We start from the raw sequence: 19,719 nt of genomic DNA, 5'->3' as shown, positions 1-19,719 counted from the left end.
GGCCCGGCCCAGAGGCCTATGGGCGGCACGGAGCGGCCGTGCAGCGGGGCCTGACCGTGGCGAAGCCGCTCATTGCGGGGTGCAGCCCGCCTCACACAGCGCGGCCCTCCCGGACCGCGGGCGGTAGCCGCTTCCGTGCTCTCACCGTGGGCGCCTGCGCGGCGCTCCTCCTCCTCCTCCCGCCGCCGGCGGCCGCTGTCAGGATGAGGCGGAGGAGGCGGAGGCCCGGACCGGCAGCTCCCGTCTCTCGCCGGGGCCCCCTGGCGTAGCGGTTCCCGCTCTGACGCCGCGGCTGGAGGCGGAGGAGGCCGCGGCGGTGCCGCCCGCCCGCCGGAGCCATGGCCCAGCCGGGCCCGAGCGCACCGGCTGACGGTAATGGGAAGGCGGCTTCGCTGCGATGAGCCGAGGGACTGCGGCCTGCCCGGCGCCGGGCTCGCCTGCTGAGCGGTGCCGGCTGGGGACGGGGTAGCGCGGCCTGGCCGGGCCGCGGCGTTGAGGAGGTGGCATCGCAGCGGTGTGGGGAGCACCCGGAGAGGCCTGCGCGGCCCGGCCGGGCGTGAGGGGAGGGCTGCGGGGAGAGGCGGCTGGGGAAGGCCCTGAGAAGGCGAGGAGGGCACAGCAGCTGCCTCGTAGGCTGATCTCGGCTTATTGTGGAGCAAGGGCGGCTCCCGGGCGCGCACGAGGAGGGAGGGCAGCCTTCGAGAGGACGCTGCTTGTTGGGGAAGGGGATCTGCAGTGCTGGGTGAGGCCCTTGAGGAGGGAGATGCGGTTCTCTGGGCACACAGTGCACAGCCAGGCAGGACTGGGTCACCCTGGTGGTGCTCTGGGGCCCTTGCGCTGCACCCCAGAGGCTGAGGTCAGGATCCCTGCGTGGACGGTTAGTTCGTGAGGTGGAAGGCACAAAGGCAATGACAGCTCTTCTCTGTGGAGAAGCTCTTCTTACCTGTGTAGGAGGGAGATAAGCTCTACGTGAAGGTTCTTGTCATGGAAAGGATATTGCTTTCTTTTTTGTGAAGAATTACAAACAAGGAAATAATTTATTTTTTTCCCCCCCGTGGAATAGATCACAGAACTATTTATCACAAAATCTGCAGTTAATACTTTATTCGGAAGATGGGCTTGAAGGAAGAATGTGAAGGACGGTGTTTAATGAGATGCATGGAGAAAGGATGAGAGAGCAAGAAATCTAAGTTGAAGCTGATCAGAGCGTGGAAACAGGAGGCCTGGGGCGAGATGTGCAGAACCTTGAAGGATAGGTGCTTACCCTGGCGTGGCACTGTGACAGGGTGCTCTTTTTTTAGACAGCAGATGAGTTTCCCTGGGAAAGTACTCTGTAAGAAAAGGGGAATGATGTATCCTTAATTATGTGCATCTAGGGAATTGCTGGGCTTTTTTTTTCTTTTTCTTTTGTGCAGTAACACAGGAAAGTGCTTATTCTCAGTGATTTCAGCCTACCTTTGTCAAAGTATTTATGATGAAGGAGCGTAGAGTTATCTGTTGTTTTTTTTTCCTTCTATTAAGGTCAACGATTGCATGCTCATCCTTTGAGAGTGCTGAAGGGAAGGTGAATTTACATGCTGTCATGACTGTAAGGTTACCCTTGGTATGGGTTGCTGTGTACCTTCTAGTGAATAACCATTGTTTATTGTTCTTTAGCCTTTCCTTGAGAGGGCTACAGAGCAGCTTGCAACAGATTTTCTTCTTGGCTCTTGCTGAGAATCTGACTGCAGGTGTGCAGTGGAACTGTTCATGCATTTCCTGCTCGACCAGGAAAGGTAGCTGTGTGTGAGTTGTATATTAGAAGTTACAAGTTGGGTAGATTTTTGTCACCGTTTAGAAAAAGGATAAAAGATGCAGGTAACATTAAGTAATTTGATAGGTTGATGAGGTCTGTCTGGTAAGAGGTCTGGATTGCTGTCTTTCTCTTGCTTTCTTCTCCAAGAAGGTGAGGATGCTGTAAGATCCATGGCAGGGGAATGTGGCTGAAAGTTAGATGGATGATGAAAAATGCTTGCTGTGTTCTTGCAGTATTCTTGAAGAACTGAGAGCTTCTAAAATGGCTCCTTTCCCCCATCCTCCTTTGGTAGTAATAGGATCTGGTTGGTTTGTGTTTATCTTTTCATCCACTTTGATCAATATACTATTGTTCTCGAGGCTGTTGGATTTATTTTTAAGGAACTTGTCAAAAACTGTGCCTTGAAACTTCTCTGTTGTATTTTAACATATAAAAAGCGTTGAAGAAGTGAATTATTCAATGTTCTTGGCTGAATGTATTGCTTAGGGGAATAGTGTAACCTCTGATTTAAGATTACATGTGACAAAATAGTGCTGGATTAGTATATTCCTCCAAGAAAATAACCACAGCTTTGTTACAGTTACTTATGTTGATTATAAGTACCATATGCATTCTTAGCCTATACAAGACACTGGCTACATTTTGGTTTTTGTTTTAATTCTGAAAACACATATAAAAGAGACTAATCAGGGAAAAAAAAAGACATAATGGAACAATATGAGAGGAATTATACATAGGATATGTATTCTATTCTAATGCCCATATCGATATTAGAAGAAGGGAAGGATTAATACAGTGAAACAGTAGAATGGATGTTAGGTCCTACCCTGTTTTTGTACTTTGGCTTAGTATAGAAGTTAATAACCCTCTAATTCTTTTGTGTGGGGTAATAGAGTTTCCATACGATAACAATCACAGAGAGGCTGAGAGCAGAGTCCTCTGGCTGCTCATGTGGCTTTGTGCACTGTGCTGTTAACTCTTGGCTGATTATGTTGCAAGTAGACCCGTGCTTATTGATCCTGGTCACCATTGCTTTTGGGAGGTTCTTTATTAATGTGTGTCATCTATGTTGTGTGACTGGCACAGTAATGCTTGATTTAAAAAGGCATGCTTTCATTTTGAAGGTGTTGTGGCTCTCACCTTCCTTGGACTTAATTCAGAGCTGGGTGCTTGCTGTCTCTGAACATAGGGTTACCTAACAAAATGTTTTGACATCATTTTTCTCTGTCAGAATGCTTAGGCTTCAGCATCATTCTCCTGCTTGTATCTGGAAAATGCTTCAATGAGGAAACTACTGTTGCATCAAACACTAAATCTTCAAGGCTTAAAATAATAATAATGGCACACAAATTATTTGCTAATTGTCAAAGTCTTACTGCATTAGTAAACTTAAACCATTGGTATTCTCCAAGTGATAAACAGCACAACCATTGATATTATCCTGGGAAGGAAACTGTCTCATTGTCACAGTCTGTCATATTACAGGAAAAATTACCAGCCAAGAGTACAGTATTGAAGTAAGTCTCTCTTACACTGTGCTTAGGCCAGCAAAAATACTGTGTCTCTTTGTGGTCAGAACTTATGCCAACTCTCAGTGGAGAAGACTGCTCAGCTGCTTATAGAGGGCTGGAGGATGCTGTCATATTGATTTTAGTACTACCAGCAGCAGGGCGGGCTGTGCTGTTACCCTGTGCAAGTCACATGGGATTCCAACAAGAGCAGAGAACTTTCTGTTGTATTTCTCCCATATCTCAGAGTTTGGACATGGCCATTGGAGGAGTCTGGAACGTCGTGTAGAAAATTAAAGTAACAAAGCTTGTCTTTTATGTTCTACATCTTCCACTTCTACCTTTCTAGTTATTTTCCTTCAGATGTCGCTCAAGTGAAATTGAAATATCTGAAAATGCTATTACTCATCTCAAAAGTTAGGTGTGGCTGGTAAGGGTCTGGTTTCAAGCACTGAAGTTCAGCTCTGTGTTGTTGATGTAACTGTCAAATATTAAGCTCTTTTCTCTTGAGTAATAACAGTGAAATTGCTGGTACTTTCCAGGAGCCAAAAATATCTTCCGTTTCATTTTTTTTGTCCTTTAACTTACTGCATTATTTATTAGTGACTGATATTATCAAACAAATACGTTTAACTAAAAAAATACAACCAACCCACAGATGAATGCATCTCTTTTTAAGTTACATGTTTTTCTGTATTTGTTCAGTGGTCACATCCGGAATTTGGCTTCAGAAGTGAAGCAGACACCTTGAACATACAGATTTCCACCAAGTAGTATTTCTGAGGAAGTGCTGATCAGCGCAGCAGGTCGGTGTGCTCGGCAATGGAAATATGCACGTTTGGGTTGCCTGTTTTACTTCTGGAGCCAAGTCCCATATCTCTTAATTTTGAAAAATGCACTGATTCTGTTCATTAAAATTAGCTGCTGACTTGCCTGAAGGCACGGAGAGTATATACTTTAACACACGGGCCATCTCTCTTACATTTGGAATGCTGGGAAATATAAATTCTTTGCCCGTTTTGTAGCTTCTTGGCTAGTTCACCATCATCACAGACGAGATGGCCTTAGTAAATGTTTTCTTTCCTTTCTGGCCTGATGCCTCAAAATGCTTTCCCATAGCCCTCTGTGGATGGAGCACATTCCCGCTGTGGAACTAGTTGTGTGTGCTCCCTTGAAAGTGATTGAGGAAGGGATTTTATTTTGTAACTTTTAAGAAGCTAAAACAAATAATGTCTCACAGCATGGGAGGGGACCAAATCCCATTGGCTTCTTAGCAGATGATACTGAACGGCTTCCTGGGTTTTCACTCCAGGCACTTTATTAAAAACCATGCCTAAGATGTGAAGTTTTCTGTATTATATTTAGGTGAGGGGTTATTGTTTAAATAAAAGTTTGTCTTTAAAACAAAACACACGGAATTATGGCCTTATTCCAACTGAAGTCTTCCAAGATAAGCCCTGATAATGTTGATAAGCGGTGCTTACTGAGCAGACTTCTAAGCATTACCTGACACCAAGGCTGGAGGGAGGTGGGGGAAAAATACAAGACAATAGCAAGAAGTAAGCGCTGTTGTATGTGTTTTTTGGGAGGAGCATCTCCCACTCTGAAGGTCTAGTGGTTCTTAGTCTTTGCTTGCAGACTTGTTTTCTGAACCTGGGGTAGTGGTGTCTGACTTAATGGTACGAGTCTCTGCAGGTTACTCTATAAATAGTATAAGCATTGTGTAATTTTAGTCATAGTATAGTCAGTTAAGCATGATGATGAATTATCTCTGGAAAAATGTAAATCATTTGATATCTTTATATAAATTGACATAGGAGGAGAACATGAGTAGTGCAGTCTTCGTTAGAGTGTCTGTCTTTCAGAAAGAATTGCTTTTTAGTACAGCACTGAAATACCCAATTCTTGAGGAAAAAGTCTGGGTTGTTGTGTCACTTTATTAGTGGTGCATACAGTACCCTAGAAATGTAGAACTGCAGCACATCTGTTAATATAATGACATATTTTCTTTGCATATTAGCTTGCTAGTACAAAATGAATGGCCCTGTGGTCTTCAGACCCCTGTCTCTTAGGGACCATGTCTGTTCTACTTTCTATGGAGTCTTTACAGCAGAAACTCAAACACCTCTGTTGTGACAAGGCTTTAATTCCATTTCTTTTATAAAGGAGGCCTGAAGGGTTGGCTGTGGGGGGAAAAGAGACTGAAGAAACATGGATTTAACCTGACAGAAAAGAGTAAACCTCCTTAGGTATCCATAATATCAGAAGGGCAGCTGGAAGCTTCTGCGAATGCTTTCTTCTATCTTACAATATGCCCAAGTCATTCGTTGAGAAAACCCGATGAAGTGCTGCATTTGTTGTAATTTTTTTCCCCATTCATGTCTGCTTCTCTCAGCTATGGCTTCTGCTGGCTGTCAGCTGACTTGTGGTACATCTCCTGTCTTCATCCTATGTTCCTCTTCCATGGCTTAGCTCCTCCACATACAGCACAGAGAAGAATACAAGCTTTCAACTCACCCTTCACATGTTCCATCTCCCCTGGCAATTTCTGTTTCCAGGCTGCAAAGTGACGGGGTAATTCCTTGGAAATGTTGCCTTACGTGACCTTTGGGCACAGATTCTTCCTTTCTGAGGTCAAGTGACTGCCTGTTTGGCTGGCTTGGACAGCTACTGCTCCTCAGCTGATTCTCTGCTTCCTCTTCAGTTCTCCTTTCCCTTTATCTCCTCACCTCCCTTAAACACTCTCTCCTTCCAGCTGTCCTGCTGCTGCTGTCCTTGCCCTCCTTTCAGCTGCCCCATTCCATACTTGCTCTGCTCACCAGTTAGCACAGTGCTTCCATGCAGGACTGTTCACCTGCCGCACCCTGCCTTGGTACTGTCACATTGTATTTACATGTCTGGTCACCCTGAAAATACTCCCTAGCAAAAGTATTCTTTGTGTTATATTTTAACCTCTGCTGGCTGCATCAGTGCTAAGTAAAAGGATTAGTTTGGCAACATGGTTGGTTACATTAAAGAAAAAAAAACAGAATGGAGTAACTTGCAAGCAGTGATTTGGCTACAGACACTGAGTATAAAAATAATCCTGATGTCTGTGTTTTCATTGTCATAATCTATGAAGAAAGAAGCACAGATGAGTGCTAGAAGCTACTGCTTGAGCAGTGATTATCTCAACCGCCTGCTCTAAGTGTTGAAGTCTGGTACCCTTTAAGAGAATTGTATCTCCCAAGGCCTGCTGAAGATGGTGCTGGACTCCTATTGACTATATAGACACTACAGAATTGGAGCATTCATCTCACATTAACAGTGGTCTGTGCCAGCATCGCTGTGATGTAATTGAGCTGTGGTATTACTTGGTTTGTCTTGGTGAAATACGAAGCGTAAACGTGGCTCTGTTTGTCCAAATCATCTCATAAACCACCATTGTGGTCATACGGTACATCTTTTTAATTTTCTTTTAAGGATGATTTACAAGTTTTGAAATTAGTTTCAAGCAATGCTTTCTTAATTGGCAGCTCGCAATGTCTGTTTACCTTTTTTCTTTGTGCTATATCTAGAGACATGTGATAAATTAATGGGAAAGCAATTAGCTGGACTCCAGATTCTGCGTTTAACTGATGCTTCTCACTGTGAAAATATTATAGCTGCCTGTCTGGTCTTCACAGCTTCTGTTTGATTTATAGATGAAACTGGAGATGAAGATGTTCACTCTCTAAATAGTGCTGAAAATCCTTGTGTTAGAAAGGCTGCCTTCATTGGAGGCACACAGGCTGACATTTGTGTGATGATACATTGGGACGGTTTGCAATAGCACATTATAGGATCTGATGTAACTGCAGTTTTGTACTGGTGTACTTGCTTTTGGATGAAAGTAAACACGAGCCTAAAATTGTTCCAGAGTAGAGCTGTTCTCCAGTATATTTCTACCTACTGCTCTAGGTTTTAGCCCCGTCTAAATGCATCTCTACTGGAGAAACCCATTGAGTTGTGTTAGATCAAAATGTCTATGTAGATGCAAATACAGAGAGGAAGCATGATTTTGCATTATAATACAGATTATGCTTGTGAGCTGCCCCTAGAGTGTGTGAATGGAAATCAGGATTTGTGGAAGTCTGTTTAACACTTAAAAATGACAGCCATAACATCTTTAAAAGAGAAAAGGAGGGAATGTGTTTGGGCTACACCAGTCTCAGTTGCCACGAGGAAGTGCAGGGTAGAAGTAAGGTCAAGCTGTTCCTTTTGGCAAGCTGCATGCACTGAGGTTTAAACAGGTTATCCAGCTGCACCCGTAGGCTGTGGCTTTGTGTTGCAGCTCAGGCAGTTCAGGAGGGAGCAATCCTTGAGATCCTGCTCCTGGAGTGATGTCATGCTCCCATAGGTACCTTGTGCCCACTGCATGTTGGTCTCATTGCTGAGCCAGCTCAGCTCAGCCACCCAGTGGAAATGGATTAAGGATTTAAATAGATTTGGTGAAAGACCTGATGAGCATTAGTTCTGGCATAAAGGAAGAGGTGGAGACCTGGTGACTGCTATGCACATGTCCAAGGGTATCATTCAGTCTCATTTTCTCAGTTTAAATCAGTCAACAGCCCTGCTGTCTTATTTGTGGCAGTTCTGGTAAATGCTCAGCCACGTGATGAGAGTGAACAGAGTCTTGGTTTGGGTGAGAATTGGTGGTTTGAACCCCCATCCCTTCTGCTTTTGTTGTATCATGTCTCAGATCCCTGCACTGCAGGAACCTGGACTGTGTGTGCCTGGCACTGCTGCTTTTCCAGCAGTACTGGTTGTTGAAGTAGCCCTTGAAAACTCTCTAATTCTTCCTGTTTATTCTCCATGCTGCATGCATTGATGTACAAGCACTTCAGAGAAGAAAACAGAGCAGATGTTGCAGGTTTCTCTAGAGGGATGCAAGAGGATCCGCCATAGCTGTGCACACTGTTGAGATATCTGGCCTTTTGGCTCACGTCATGGGGAGCAGCTGAGGAACATTTGTTGTTTTTCTGGTTGGCCTGGCTCGTTCCCCAGTTGGCTGCAGTGGTGTCAGCATTGCCATTTTGAACCTCATGCTCCAAGTCCTTCAGTTTAAAGCCTGCCTTACTATGTTTGCCAGCCTCCTGCCTCTTCTGGACAATTGGATCCCATGCCTCTCTACTAGGTAGAGGGATTTCTTTCTGACTGCTAAGAAATTCATTTGGAGTTAAGAGGTAGAAAGAATATGAATATGTGGAATTATGGCAGTGTTTCCTGACAAGAAATAGGTTATCTAAACTTGGGGGAGTAGTAGCCTGTTGTTCTCAGGGAAACTATTAAACTGCTGCAGAAACCCTATTCCAAGTGATAAGGACTGTATCCTGTTCGTTATCAAATAAAGATGTTAATCATCTTTTATTAGTTGTCATACTGTACTTATCATCACAGTGTTTCCATCTGGCAGCCATATTTTCCAGACCATTTATCAAGATTTATGTCCTGTAAGTGGTTACTCAGAGGCACCATGTGTTCATGCCTGCAATGGGCTTTTCTGAGAACTAATGCCTTTGAAATTACTGTTCCTTGAAATTAAATCTTCACTTGCCCCTTTCTTTCATTTGTTCTCTGGCTACAAATTTGGGGGGCTGAAGTTGGTAGGAAGGGATAAGGAACCACAGAGGGAAGAAATGTGATATTAACTCCCTTATGTGGTCATCATCAATTTGTTCTTTCTGCACAGGAACTGGGAGGCACGGCGCTTGGGTCTGCTCTCAAAGCTGCACCTCAGCTACCTGGCACATCCTACATTAGAGGCACCTGAGGGACATGGAATTAATGGAGATGGTTATGCTTTATGTATTAAATCACTTCATCAGAGAGAACAATGCAGCAGGGTTGTTTTGCGTTGTTTTTCTGAGGGCTGAGTCACACTTTTTTTCCCTCTTTTTCTTTTTTTCTTCCCCAAAAGAGGACAGCCATTAATAAATCGGAGAGGGACGTGATAAATATGTTAGAAGGAGGCAAAGGAATTTTCCTCCCTCCCACTGCGGATGAGTCAGCAATTCCATTATCTGAAAGAAAATCAGTACTGGATTTGTTGTCTGGGTTTGGCAAATGTTTACATTATAAGAAAACATTTACACTGGCGTGTTCAGAATGGTGAATTATGTAAGTGGTCCCCTATATAGCGGGGTGGGTATCAGAGTCATTTCCAAAACGTCTGTCATTCTAAATGAAAAATATCTGATCAGAACAGCAGATTGTTTATGAAAGCAGACATTCTTCGCTGTTTGCATTTTGTTTTTCTTACAAGGTAAGTGTTGAGTGTAATTGCCATTTGAAGTAGTTTTATCCTGTTTGGGATTTGATGGCTATTGTATATGAGTGATAATTAGATCTGGGAGTGTGGAAAAGCTCGGCAGTAGAGCTCCAGCATGAATGCCACGACTCATTCATAACTGCACTCTTATTTCAGTCAAGAAGGATGGAGCTACCTGGCCTTGAAGTGTTCAGGAAGGGGAATGGATGGCACTGCTGGAGGTCTTGTTTACAGGCTGAGGGAGCATCTCGTGTGTGTATGCTTATAATACCTGTATGGCGACTGTTTAGGTTACCAGGTGATGAGGTAGGACTGACTGATGAATAAAAGGAGTGGTGGAAGCACTCGTGTGTGCTGACATGTCTGACAGTTGTGTTGTTTCGGCTTAGATACTCTATTAAATGCTTGAAAAGCTTTGCCAAGGGAATCAGGAAGGACTGGCTGCAGGGTATGTAGATTTAGGCAAGCTTTAAGCTGATAATGCTGCAGTCGTGGCAGCAATGGTGTTCAGCACAAGCCCATTTCTGTCCACATGAATGTATGTGAATAACTGCATTCCTGTGATAGCTGATGTGAGTGACCACTGTTCCACTGCATTCTAATTTAAGCGGTGTTTATGCTTAGTTAAACTTAAAGCTGAACTGAACTTACCTGGGGCCAGAATGACTAAACGTGTGGAAGAGGTGAGCATTAGTCACTGTGTGAAGTGGGCTTATGGAGCTGGGAGGGGTAGAGTGTGAGTCCCATTCACTGAGCTGCCTGGTTCTGTGTCTGAGGAAGAAGGCAAGGGAGGCAGTAACAAGGCAAGGAAGCAGTTAACATGGGTTGTGTGCAATAGGAAGGGGGGAAAAAGTGGGAAGTGGCAGCGGGAAAAAATGGGGAAGGAAAAACACTATCTTTGCTTTTCTTTCCTTCTTACAATTCACTGTGTAAACATACTTAAAGGATAATTTTGGTAACAATGATTGCACAGCAAAGATACAGGGCAGTATGTTGTGTTACTAACGAGTACCAAGTGACATTCTTGGTAAGCAGATATAAGGAAGGCTTCTGTTCTGCCTGCTGTACGCCTCTGCACTGCTGGATGCAGCAGGGCCAGATGTGGCTTTGGTGCTGCCCCAGTGGTTTTGCACTGCATGGAGCTACCCCAGCTGCTGGATGGTGAACCGGATCTTTGGGGGTGCACTTGTGCAGTGCAGCTCATTTGAAATGATGTGAAGATAGTCACAGAAATAGCTGAGTGGGATTTTGCAATAACATATCAAATGTTGCTTGCTGTTAAAGCTACCTAAGCACACTGCGTTAATTAATTTAGACATTGTAATTTAGACAACCCTTGTTTTCTCCTCCCTTTGGTGCTTTGGTGCAGAAATGCTTTTGTTTTCTTCTTCCATACAGAAATGTGGAAAAAAATAAAAAAGATATGGCTGCCCAAACAGGAAAAGGAAGAGGTAGAAAATGATGTGGGTGACTTTTGTCTCCAAAATATTTTGACATGGGGCTTGAATCTGATCTGCTTTTCAGATTGCAGCGATGTGGGACTGAGCTCTTGATGTCATGTTTGACACTCTAAATATCGAGTTGGAAAGCTTTGTGGCATTAATTTTATAAATAGACCTCAGACTCAAGAATAAACATAGTGATAATCGGCTTTGTCTGTCTTTAATTCTGGAATGGTCACTACGTGTTTGTGCAACTGGAAACTTTGTCATAGAAAAAATGAAGCCTTTTGGGAGCTGGTTTGTGGAGCAGCATTTAAGTATCAGATGAGAAACGTGTGTTCAATTCATGTATTTTCCTTTTTTTCTGTGTACTGCTTTGAGAGAAAGCTGGCTGCTTTCACGGGGGTTTCTTTTTGTGTGCTTCATTGCTCTTAGAGACTTCTTGTGTATTGATGACTCTACTCTTAAGTGAATTTTTCTGCCCTTCTTTTGAGTTGTTCTGCCTGTTAAGCCACGTAATGACAGGCAACACACTTCATAGCATTAACCAGAGAGATGGAGATCCCTGCTTCTGACTCAGGGTGTCTATGCAACATCCATGTTGTTCATTAATAGTTTAATTGGCAAGTCTGACCCTGTCATCATTAGTACCTGATACTCTGAAGAAAGCCTTATTTTTAGCTAATGGTTGGCCAAAGTGACTTATTTGCTCGCTTGATTTTCATTTTGAACTGTGAATTTTCAATTAAACTCTTCTCAGTGCTAATTCAGGAGTTAAGAAATGGGGTCTTCAGGTTTTTGTTTGTTTCTTAATGAGATAGAGTCCATATTAGGTTCATACTCCTGTGAGATACAGCATGTTCCTTGCTGGGTTGGATCTCATGTGTAGCAGCAGATCCTGTTTCAGCTGGGCATGGCTCCACCAGAGCCGACCATGCGCCGCGCTGTGTTTATTAGGTACTTCCCTGGTATCATTAAACATTGGTAGCTGATATTCTGTGTGTTGAAATGGGAGAACAGGCATGGTGACTCGGGCAAATTCATGAATGCTTGTTTTAAAATGAATGGGTTTTGGTGGTTTGGGGTGCCTCTTTTTGTCCATTTTAACCAAGTCAGCTTACAAAGGCAATTAAGTTTTTTTTTCTCAGCTCTGTTACAGAACTAGAGTGACATGAACCTAAATTCAGGCTAGGAATTCACCTGCAGATGGTAACAGCCTAATTGAAAACCTATGAATATCCATTTCCTGCCATCAGTGTGTTCCAGGCAGGCTTTAACCCATGTAATTTAGCCCGTGGTCACCTGCATATGACAATTTGCATTTGGGTTTGTTCTAAAAAGTGAATTATTTGTTGCTGTCATACAAGTCATATCTATAGAGAAACAACCCTTTTTGTGAAAGTATAACCATTTCTGTGTGGTAGAAGGAAGGCAGTTGTCATGATAGAAAAGAAACCTTTTCTTGTTATGCATGTTCATTTCAGGGGATTGACATGACACATACAATTTATTGTCCCCAGGTGCATGTCTTGTGTTAGTGAAATGTGGGTAACACTGCTGTGGGGAATGGTAAGATATGTCCTTAGCTGCATACTTCCTACAGGTGGTAGAACTGCTTTATTCCTTCTATTCAGATACGGAGTTTGATGTTAGTACCCTCCTGCTGCGCTGATGTGTGGCCTGCAGGTCTCCTGTTTCACTGCTTGCTTTTCTCAATGCTGTGGATGGCTTTGGCAGCAGCCAGAACACTGCTGTGCTGAGGTTATTCATTTCTTTCTTTTACAACTATCTATCAGGCTATAGGGAAGGACAACACTGTAAAAATTTGAACGTTGGAGGTTTCATTTCCATTTCCTGTGTGATGACTGCCATCCCTTTCAGTTTGTGTGGGAGGATTTCAGAAGGCTGAACTCACCACTGTCCCTACTTAAAGCCACTGAGGTTTCTGTTCTTACCATGTTCTCTGCCCTCCACCCTCAGCAAAAGCAACTGCCATCTTGGAAAGTAATATAGTTTGGGTGCTCTGCACAACTCAGGTGTGCTTTCTGATGTGAGCAGTAGCACTGCTTGCTGCAGAAGGAAGATGGAAGGGATACAGGCAAAGAAACATGAGCCAACCCTTCCCTTCAGGTGACTGCAGCAAGAGAGCAAAGGTAAATTTCTAGTCTTAGAAAGCATGTTTGCTGCCTGGGCCTGGCTCCATGTGTGCTGTTTCTATCCTGGTTTGATCCACCCACTTTCTGAGCTCATGAGAAGCATTTCTCTCAGTGAGCTGTCTTTTCTCCAGGTTTCACTTTCCAGAGTGCACTCCTGTGCAGTTGGCTTTACACATACCTATGTCTGACATGGAGTCAAGTAGATATTTAAGTACTGCATTTTATAACGCCATAAGCCCTCGTAACCAGCAGCCAGTAAAACATATGCTTTTAAAACATCCTTTTGTTCATGTCTGCACTTACTGTAAGTCATCTGGCATTAAAACCAAACATAACTCACACTGTCTTGGTGGCATTTAGCGTGCAGCATTTTGCTGCTCTGGATCTGCTGCCAGCAGAGCACAGGTCTCAGTGATGGTGCTGAAGCTGTGTAGCCTTTGTGTTATGTTTTCATTCACTACTTGCTCCTGGTGGGAAGTGATTTGGGTGGGATACCTAAGCACGTGTGATTGATCAGCATTTTGTGTATCTAATCTGTGCTGTGTAGAGGCTATAACTGAAATGAAGTTATTCAGCTCTCCTACAGACAGATTTGGAACACGTCCATGAATTGCTTTTGTAGAACAGATAGAGAACTGCTTAGAGGAGTGTTATTTGCTCAGTGCACTGCAGTATCCAGGTGGGATTTATTTGAGCTCATCTGCCTCTTGTTTCAGTTTTGAAATTGAATTCTGAAGTGTGAAGTAGGAAACCCCCTGGCACTTAAATGAGACCTGTACGTCTTGAGGTGCAAAGTGCTCAATGTTGCACACGAAGATCAATATTGTATGTTGGTTGTTGTACTTGTTATCTGGTGGGATACCGTAACAGGATGCTATGGTATTGTATGGTTTTTGGGATGCCATAACTGTTAGTGATGTACCTTCTCTTCTGTTTTATTTTTAGTTGCTCTTCTGCAACGGGTAGCAGAATTGGAAAAGGTCAACGCAGAATTTTTGCGCACAAAGCAGCAACTTGAGCAAGAATTTAATCAAAAGAGAGCAAAATTTAAGGAGCTGTACTTGGCAAAAGAAGGTAAGTCCTCAATTATTTGATTTATTTTAATGTATAATGAAAAATAACTGTAAATAGGTGAAAAATAACTTACGTTATGCCAACTACTATTCCCCATTTGCCCATGCACACCACTTGCTTTCTATTTCTCAGTTTGCTGGAGGGTAACCCTAACTAGGATTTTAAGATCAGGATAATGACTTGCACACCCATTAGGAGATAACACGTTGTTTCTGATTTGCCAAAATGGAAAAAACGGTGTGTCTTTTAAACAGAGATCTATAGTAGGAATGTAAGATTTGTGCAGAGAGTAACGTTCTGTCAGTGGCCATTCAGCTTCCAAGAATGAATTTTTAAAATGAATGTAAAGATTCACCTGCACAGGTAGGATTCATCTGAGTGACTTGCTGTAAACATGGCAACACCAGCACTGCATCTTAATACTTTTTGTAGCCACAACATACTAATTCTGTCTGAACAGCAGGCTAAGTGGAAAGTGGATAGAGGTAGTTTAGATGGCGTGCTGTTTGTACTTTGTAGACAGCTTTTTTTTAATGTATTAATTTGTCTTAAATTTCCATCTGAGCTAGAATGTAGCAGACAAACATTGTTAAAGTTTTAATACTAGCCAAGGGCATTTATTCCAATAACATTCTTTATAGGAAAATTTGAACCATGTGAGCTCAAGTAGCCAATGAAGACTTAGAGAGTATAAATAGTTGCTGTTCTGAGAGCCAAATTGATTTACTTCTAATTCTGATGATCTTTCTGTCCTTAACATATGAAAGCAAAATCAAAAAATAATACATTAATACTGCAGCTGCTTGTCTAAGCTTATGAGAGCAGAAATACAACAAGCATAATGAAGATCAGACAGACAGAAGGCTCGTTTCTTTGTGTTTCTAGCAGCTGCATGAAAGGAAATTTAAGATACAAGACACTGCTGATGAGATCAGCAATAATTCTGTTTTCTCAGAACAGTCAAAAAATAGAAAATAAAAGTAAATTATAATAAGAAACACGTGTACCAAAGTGAAAGAATACTTCCCTCAACCCTTTTTAGAGCATTGCTCTTTGTCAGTACTCTTCACACTGAATTTCTTAATCAAGCTAAATGGAAATAATACTTCTTTTCAGAGGACCTGAAAAGACAAAATGCAGTGCTGCAGGCAGCCCAAGATGATCTGGGACAATTGCGGACGCAACTTATGGAAGCTCATGCTGAAATGGAAAACATCAAAGCTATAGCTACAGTATCTGAGAATACAAAGCAGGAAGCTATTGATGAGGTGAAGAGACAGTGGCAAGAGGAAGTAGCTTCACTCCAAGCTATCATGAAAGGTAACTTTTGACAAGACAACCTGCTGCTGCTAGGATAAGATGCCTCTTTAGTATGCATTTAGTGATTTGTGCTTGCTCTTGCATGGGTTATGGATAGCTGCCTCTTATGGTTTGGCACAACTGGGATACAGAAGCAATGAATCAAGCTTCATTCCTAGTCTTGTCAAAAGGTGCTTGCTTGTTCTTTTCTGTTAATATGGGCATAGAATTTGGAAGAGATCATGGCCATGGGAACTCTCATATTTAAGCAAAAAAATTCTGAGGAACAAAAAATACTTTGTTAGAAGATTCTTCATGAAGATAAGTATAATATGCTTAATTTGACAAGTTTGAAAACAGCTTCAAGTTGACAGTATGATTTACTTCTCTCCTGTGTGAACACAATTCTTCTGTCAGACAGTTGTGTCCCTCCAGTAGTATCCCATGCGTTGTTCTTTTTCACTTGTGGAGTATTGTGTTTGGTTTCTGTTTTTCTTGATGCTCCTGAGCTATTCTGTATTATGTTTGCATGTTGCACAGCTGTTCTGCTTCCTGAAACAAACTATGTGCAAGGAATAAAATGCAGGATGTAAACTAGGGACAGACTGTTGCCATAAATGGCTGATTTCTTAAAGATCACAATATCCTTCTGGCTGTAGGCGTTGTTTCCATCTTTGCATAATGCTTTTCCCCAAGAGAGCACAAATCTTCATGCATATTGAATAGACAAATTTCTGTTTATCTATGTTCTATATACGTAGTAGAACTTAAGGCTCTGTTGTGCCAGCTGCTGTAAATATATAAAGACAGCTCCTTACCTGAAGGGTAGTGATAATAATAGGGAAATGAAAGGTGTTTGAGAAGTTCTAGTTGCTTCTTTGCATTTTAGAATAAAGAAGCATGAGTTTGTTAGCTTGTCTCATTGATGTGCTTGAAGATACAAACTGTATTGCTGAACAGGATGTTAAACATGCATGCTCTTTGGAAATTAGGGATCATACAGTTTGGCAGCTTGTTTGTGGTATAGCAGCGGCCCAAATTGAAATGTGGTTCCTTTGAATCTTTTGCTTGTGCAGTTATTTTGGGGGATAAGAGTCGAAGGGAGGAGAAGGCAAGAGAGACTTTGCTGTTGTTATAGTTTCAATTTAATATGAGAAATCATTGCCTGGTTGGAGATGAATAATAAAGCTCTATTTTTAACTTACCTTGAAAGTAAGTTTTAGAAATAATGTTTTATAGAGACTGTTCGTGACTATGAGCTCCAGTATCATCACAGGATGGAACAAGAACGAGCTCAGTGGAATCAGTATCGTGAAAATGTGGAACGCGAAATAGCAGAATTAAGAAGACGACTGTCTGAAGGCCAAGAGGAGGAAAATCTCGAAAATGAAATGAAAAAGGTATGTTGAAATTGAGCTCTCCAGCTCCTGTTTGATGTATTTGTGTTGTTACGCGTGTGTTCATTTCTAGACCCTGCTGTAAATCCTCAGATATATGCATGGCCTGCTTCTGCCAACTTTCAGCCCTTTTTTCATGGAATTCATTGTGACCTGATCTTGAGTCTGTGATGGTGTTGTATCTGGTTTATGTAGACGCAGTGAGAAAACTGTAAGGCTTGGCCTTCAGCTGGTAAAACCAGGAGGTTGTAAAGTCTTGTTGTAATGTCAAATGAACTCAAGTAAAGCCCCCTTTTAGATTTTTTTTCTAAAGCATAAGCTGCTTTCCGTGGGCTTTTTTAATGTTCTTCCTCATTAAACCTGCACCGTTTTTCCTCAAAGAGACTTAAGAATGAGATCAAAATTAAGAAGAGGACATTGAATTTAACAAAATAACAAACAAAGGGAGTCCCAAGCCCACAAAAAGCTGTGTTTGGGTATCAGAGTAATGAATATTCATGCCACAGCTCCCAGTGAGAAAGGAATAATTTGCTTGATCGTTCGGGATGTTGTGCTTGATGACTATCAATCACTTCCTCATACAAATGGCATTTCTGTCTAACAGAGGTGAATTCATCCTCTGTCTTTATATTCTGTGTTAAACAGATAGGTTTATTTTATCTTAAGGCAGGAACTTGGGAAGAGTTTTCAAAAAATATTTTTGTCTTCATTTTCAAGGAATCTCCCAATATCACAATAAATAATAATAATATTAGAAAAATCTGTGTAGTAGATCCTGTACCAGCATACAAAATTGAGTTATTCTTAAGGCTAGCAGAAAACCATCTCACTGTCTTGCATTGACAGTGCTGGGTGAGGTGAGAGGAATGGAAGAGTAGAAACAAGATCACAGGTATCGTGTTTCAGTCCAGGACATTCACCTACTTGCAGTCTTCTCAGTTCAGTTGCGTTCCATTTGGCTACAAGATCCATTTTAAACAACAGAGAAAATCCATGAACTGTAACACTGCAAAGCAGTGTGAAGTCGACTGGCAATGGAATGTTCTTGCAGCCACCATGAATAATAGGGAGCAGCTTATTCAACAGCCCTAAAGATAAGGGGCTATCCATGTCCTGCTTCAGATAGGTTTAAATAAACAGGACCGATAGAATAAATGAATTATAAAGCAATCCTTGAAGCTGAACTCCTTCTCCCATCTGTTCAAAAAAATGTGACTGATGATTTGCTGGCTGCCAGCATGGGACTATGTATGTACGTGTGACTCTGTCACATGTCCCTAGGATTGAATTCACTGGGACATGTGATGTTCCTGCATTTCCTTGAAGATTTTATTTGTATTATTTGAACAGCGCTGGCAAAATATATCGGAAGTGAATACAGCATGAAGATGATTATGTTTTGCCTATAGAATTTTCTTGACAGACTTTTGCAGTCCATGGACCTGGTAGCATTTCTATACATTATAATACTAATTTATTTTTATACTGTTAATGGTTTGTTTTTTTTTTTTCATCTGTTCTGCTTCTCGGAAATCCTGAGTAGGATGCAGTCATCAATATAAGCTTACCAGAAAATGCAAATCCAGTGAATAGGCTGAGAAACCTACATTCTAGCCTAGATTTAAAACAAGGCATGAATGTTTTTGTCTAGCAGTTGTCATGTTTGATCAGGCTAAGTGTCAGCTTTTCAAGGTTCAGTTTAGGGACACATTTTTCTACCCCCCACCCCCCATCCCTTGCTGTGAATTTCTCCAGTAGCAAATAGAGAAAAACTGAGTGTTCTCAGTCTTCATACATAAAATCAACCTTAATCAGGTTCAATTCTTCCTCGCTTATTAATCTTCTCATTCTGTTTCCCTGCTTTGATCTTTTCAGTACTGTTTTTTATATCATGGAAGTTTTTTGATAGATTGACTGTATATGATTTTGAAATACTTAGTATGCAAGCACCAAGAAATTGATGCTGCATCAGTAGTAATCAGTTGAAAAATAATCTTCCAAAACAGAACAAAGCTGCACTATGTGTTACTTCCTTTCATAAGTAAGTAAATGAATGGGATCAGTAACTCACCCTGAAGTTCTCGTGATCAGTTTCTTCACATGTACCACGTGGCAGCAGGCTGCAGTACTGTTAGGCCTTTAATAGCACAAAAGGGTAAGCATGCTGAAATACATGGCCTGTGAATTTTCTGCCAAGTATTGAGAGTAATGGATTTCAACCTGATATCAATGGCCCAATCCGTGCATGGATTTGAAATATAGTTGTTTTCTCTAACAGAAGCAATTTCTACCTATAGCCAAAAAGTAGGTAGATTAACTAAGTAAGTAGTAATACGACGACTGTTGAAAATGGGAGTTTAGTTAGTTGCTGTCATGGATATTTCCTTCATAAAATGGATATGTCTACCATAATGGAAAGTGCTGCATTGAAAACTGTGATAATGTGTTATGAATAACTTACCATGTTAATTTCAGGCCCAGGAAGATGCTGAGAAGCTTCGTTCAGTTGTGATGCCTATGGAGAAAGAGATTGCAGCACTAAAGGAGAAGTTGGTAGAAGCTGAAGAAAAAATAAAGGAGTTAGAAGCATCAAAGGTGAGGTGAAATTGTAACCATGTCCCAATCTGTGTCTTCTATCCTGCTTGTTTGATGAAGATAAGTAATGGCAAATTTTGTAAGAGACAAAAACTTGTATTGTGCATGAAGAGCTTCACAATACATTTCTTTTTTCTCCTGTAGCACAAATAACATGTTTTGCC

General features: G+C 41.8%; 1 protein-coding gene across 1 annotated transcript in view; it reads left to right on the top strand.

Annotated features, from left to right (window-relative positions):
• Window positions 1-19,719, top strand: part of RABEP1 (rabaptin, RAB GTPase binding effector protein 1) — a 37,851-nt gene continuing 18,132 nt past the window's right edge. Inside the window, exons 1-5 of the mRNA XM_072353760.1 lie at window positions 1-372; window positions 14,136-14,264; window positions 15,381-15,584; window positions 16,803-16,963; window positions 19,436-19,555. Coding sequence (XP_072209861.1) covers window positions 339-372; window positions 14,136-14,264; window positions 15,381-15,584; window positions 16,803-16,963; window positions 19,436-19,555 — 648 coding nt within the window. The 5' untranslated portion in view covers window positions 1-338. The remainder of the gene's footprint in view (window positions 373-14,135; window positions 14,265-15,380; window positions 15,585-16,802; window positions 16,964-19,435; window positions 19,556-19,719) is intronic.

The sequence above is a fragment of the Excalfactoria chinensis genome, chromosome 19, assembly GCF_039878825.1.
Source record: "Excalfactoria chinensis isolate bCotChi1 chromosome 19, bCotChi1.hap2, whole genome shotgun sequence".
NCBI classification, from domain to species: Eukaryota; Metazoa; Chordata; class Aves; order Galliformes; family Phasianidae; genus Excalfactoria; species Excalfactoria chinensis.
The sequence above is the reverse complement of the archived record's forward strand: the minus strand, read 5'-3'. Positions and strand labels throughout refer to the sequence as shown.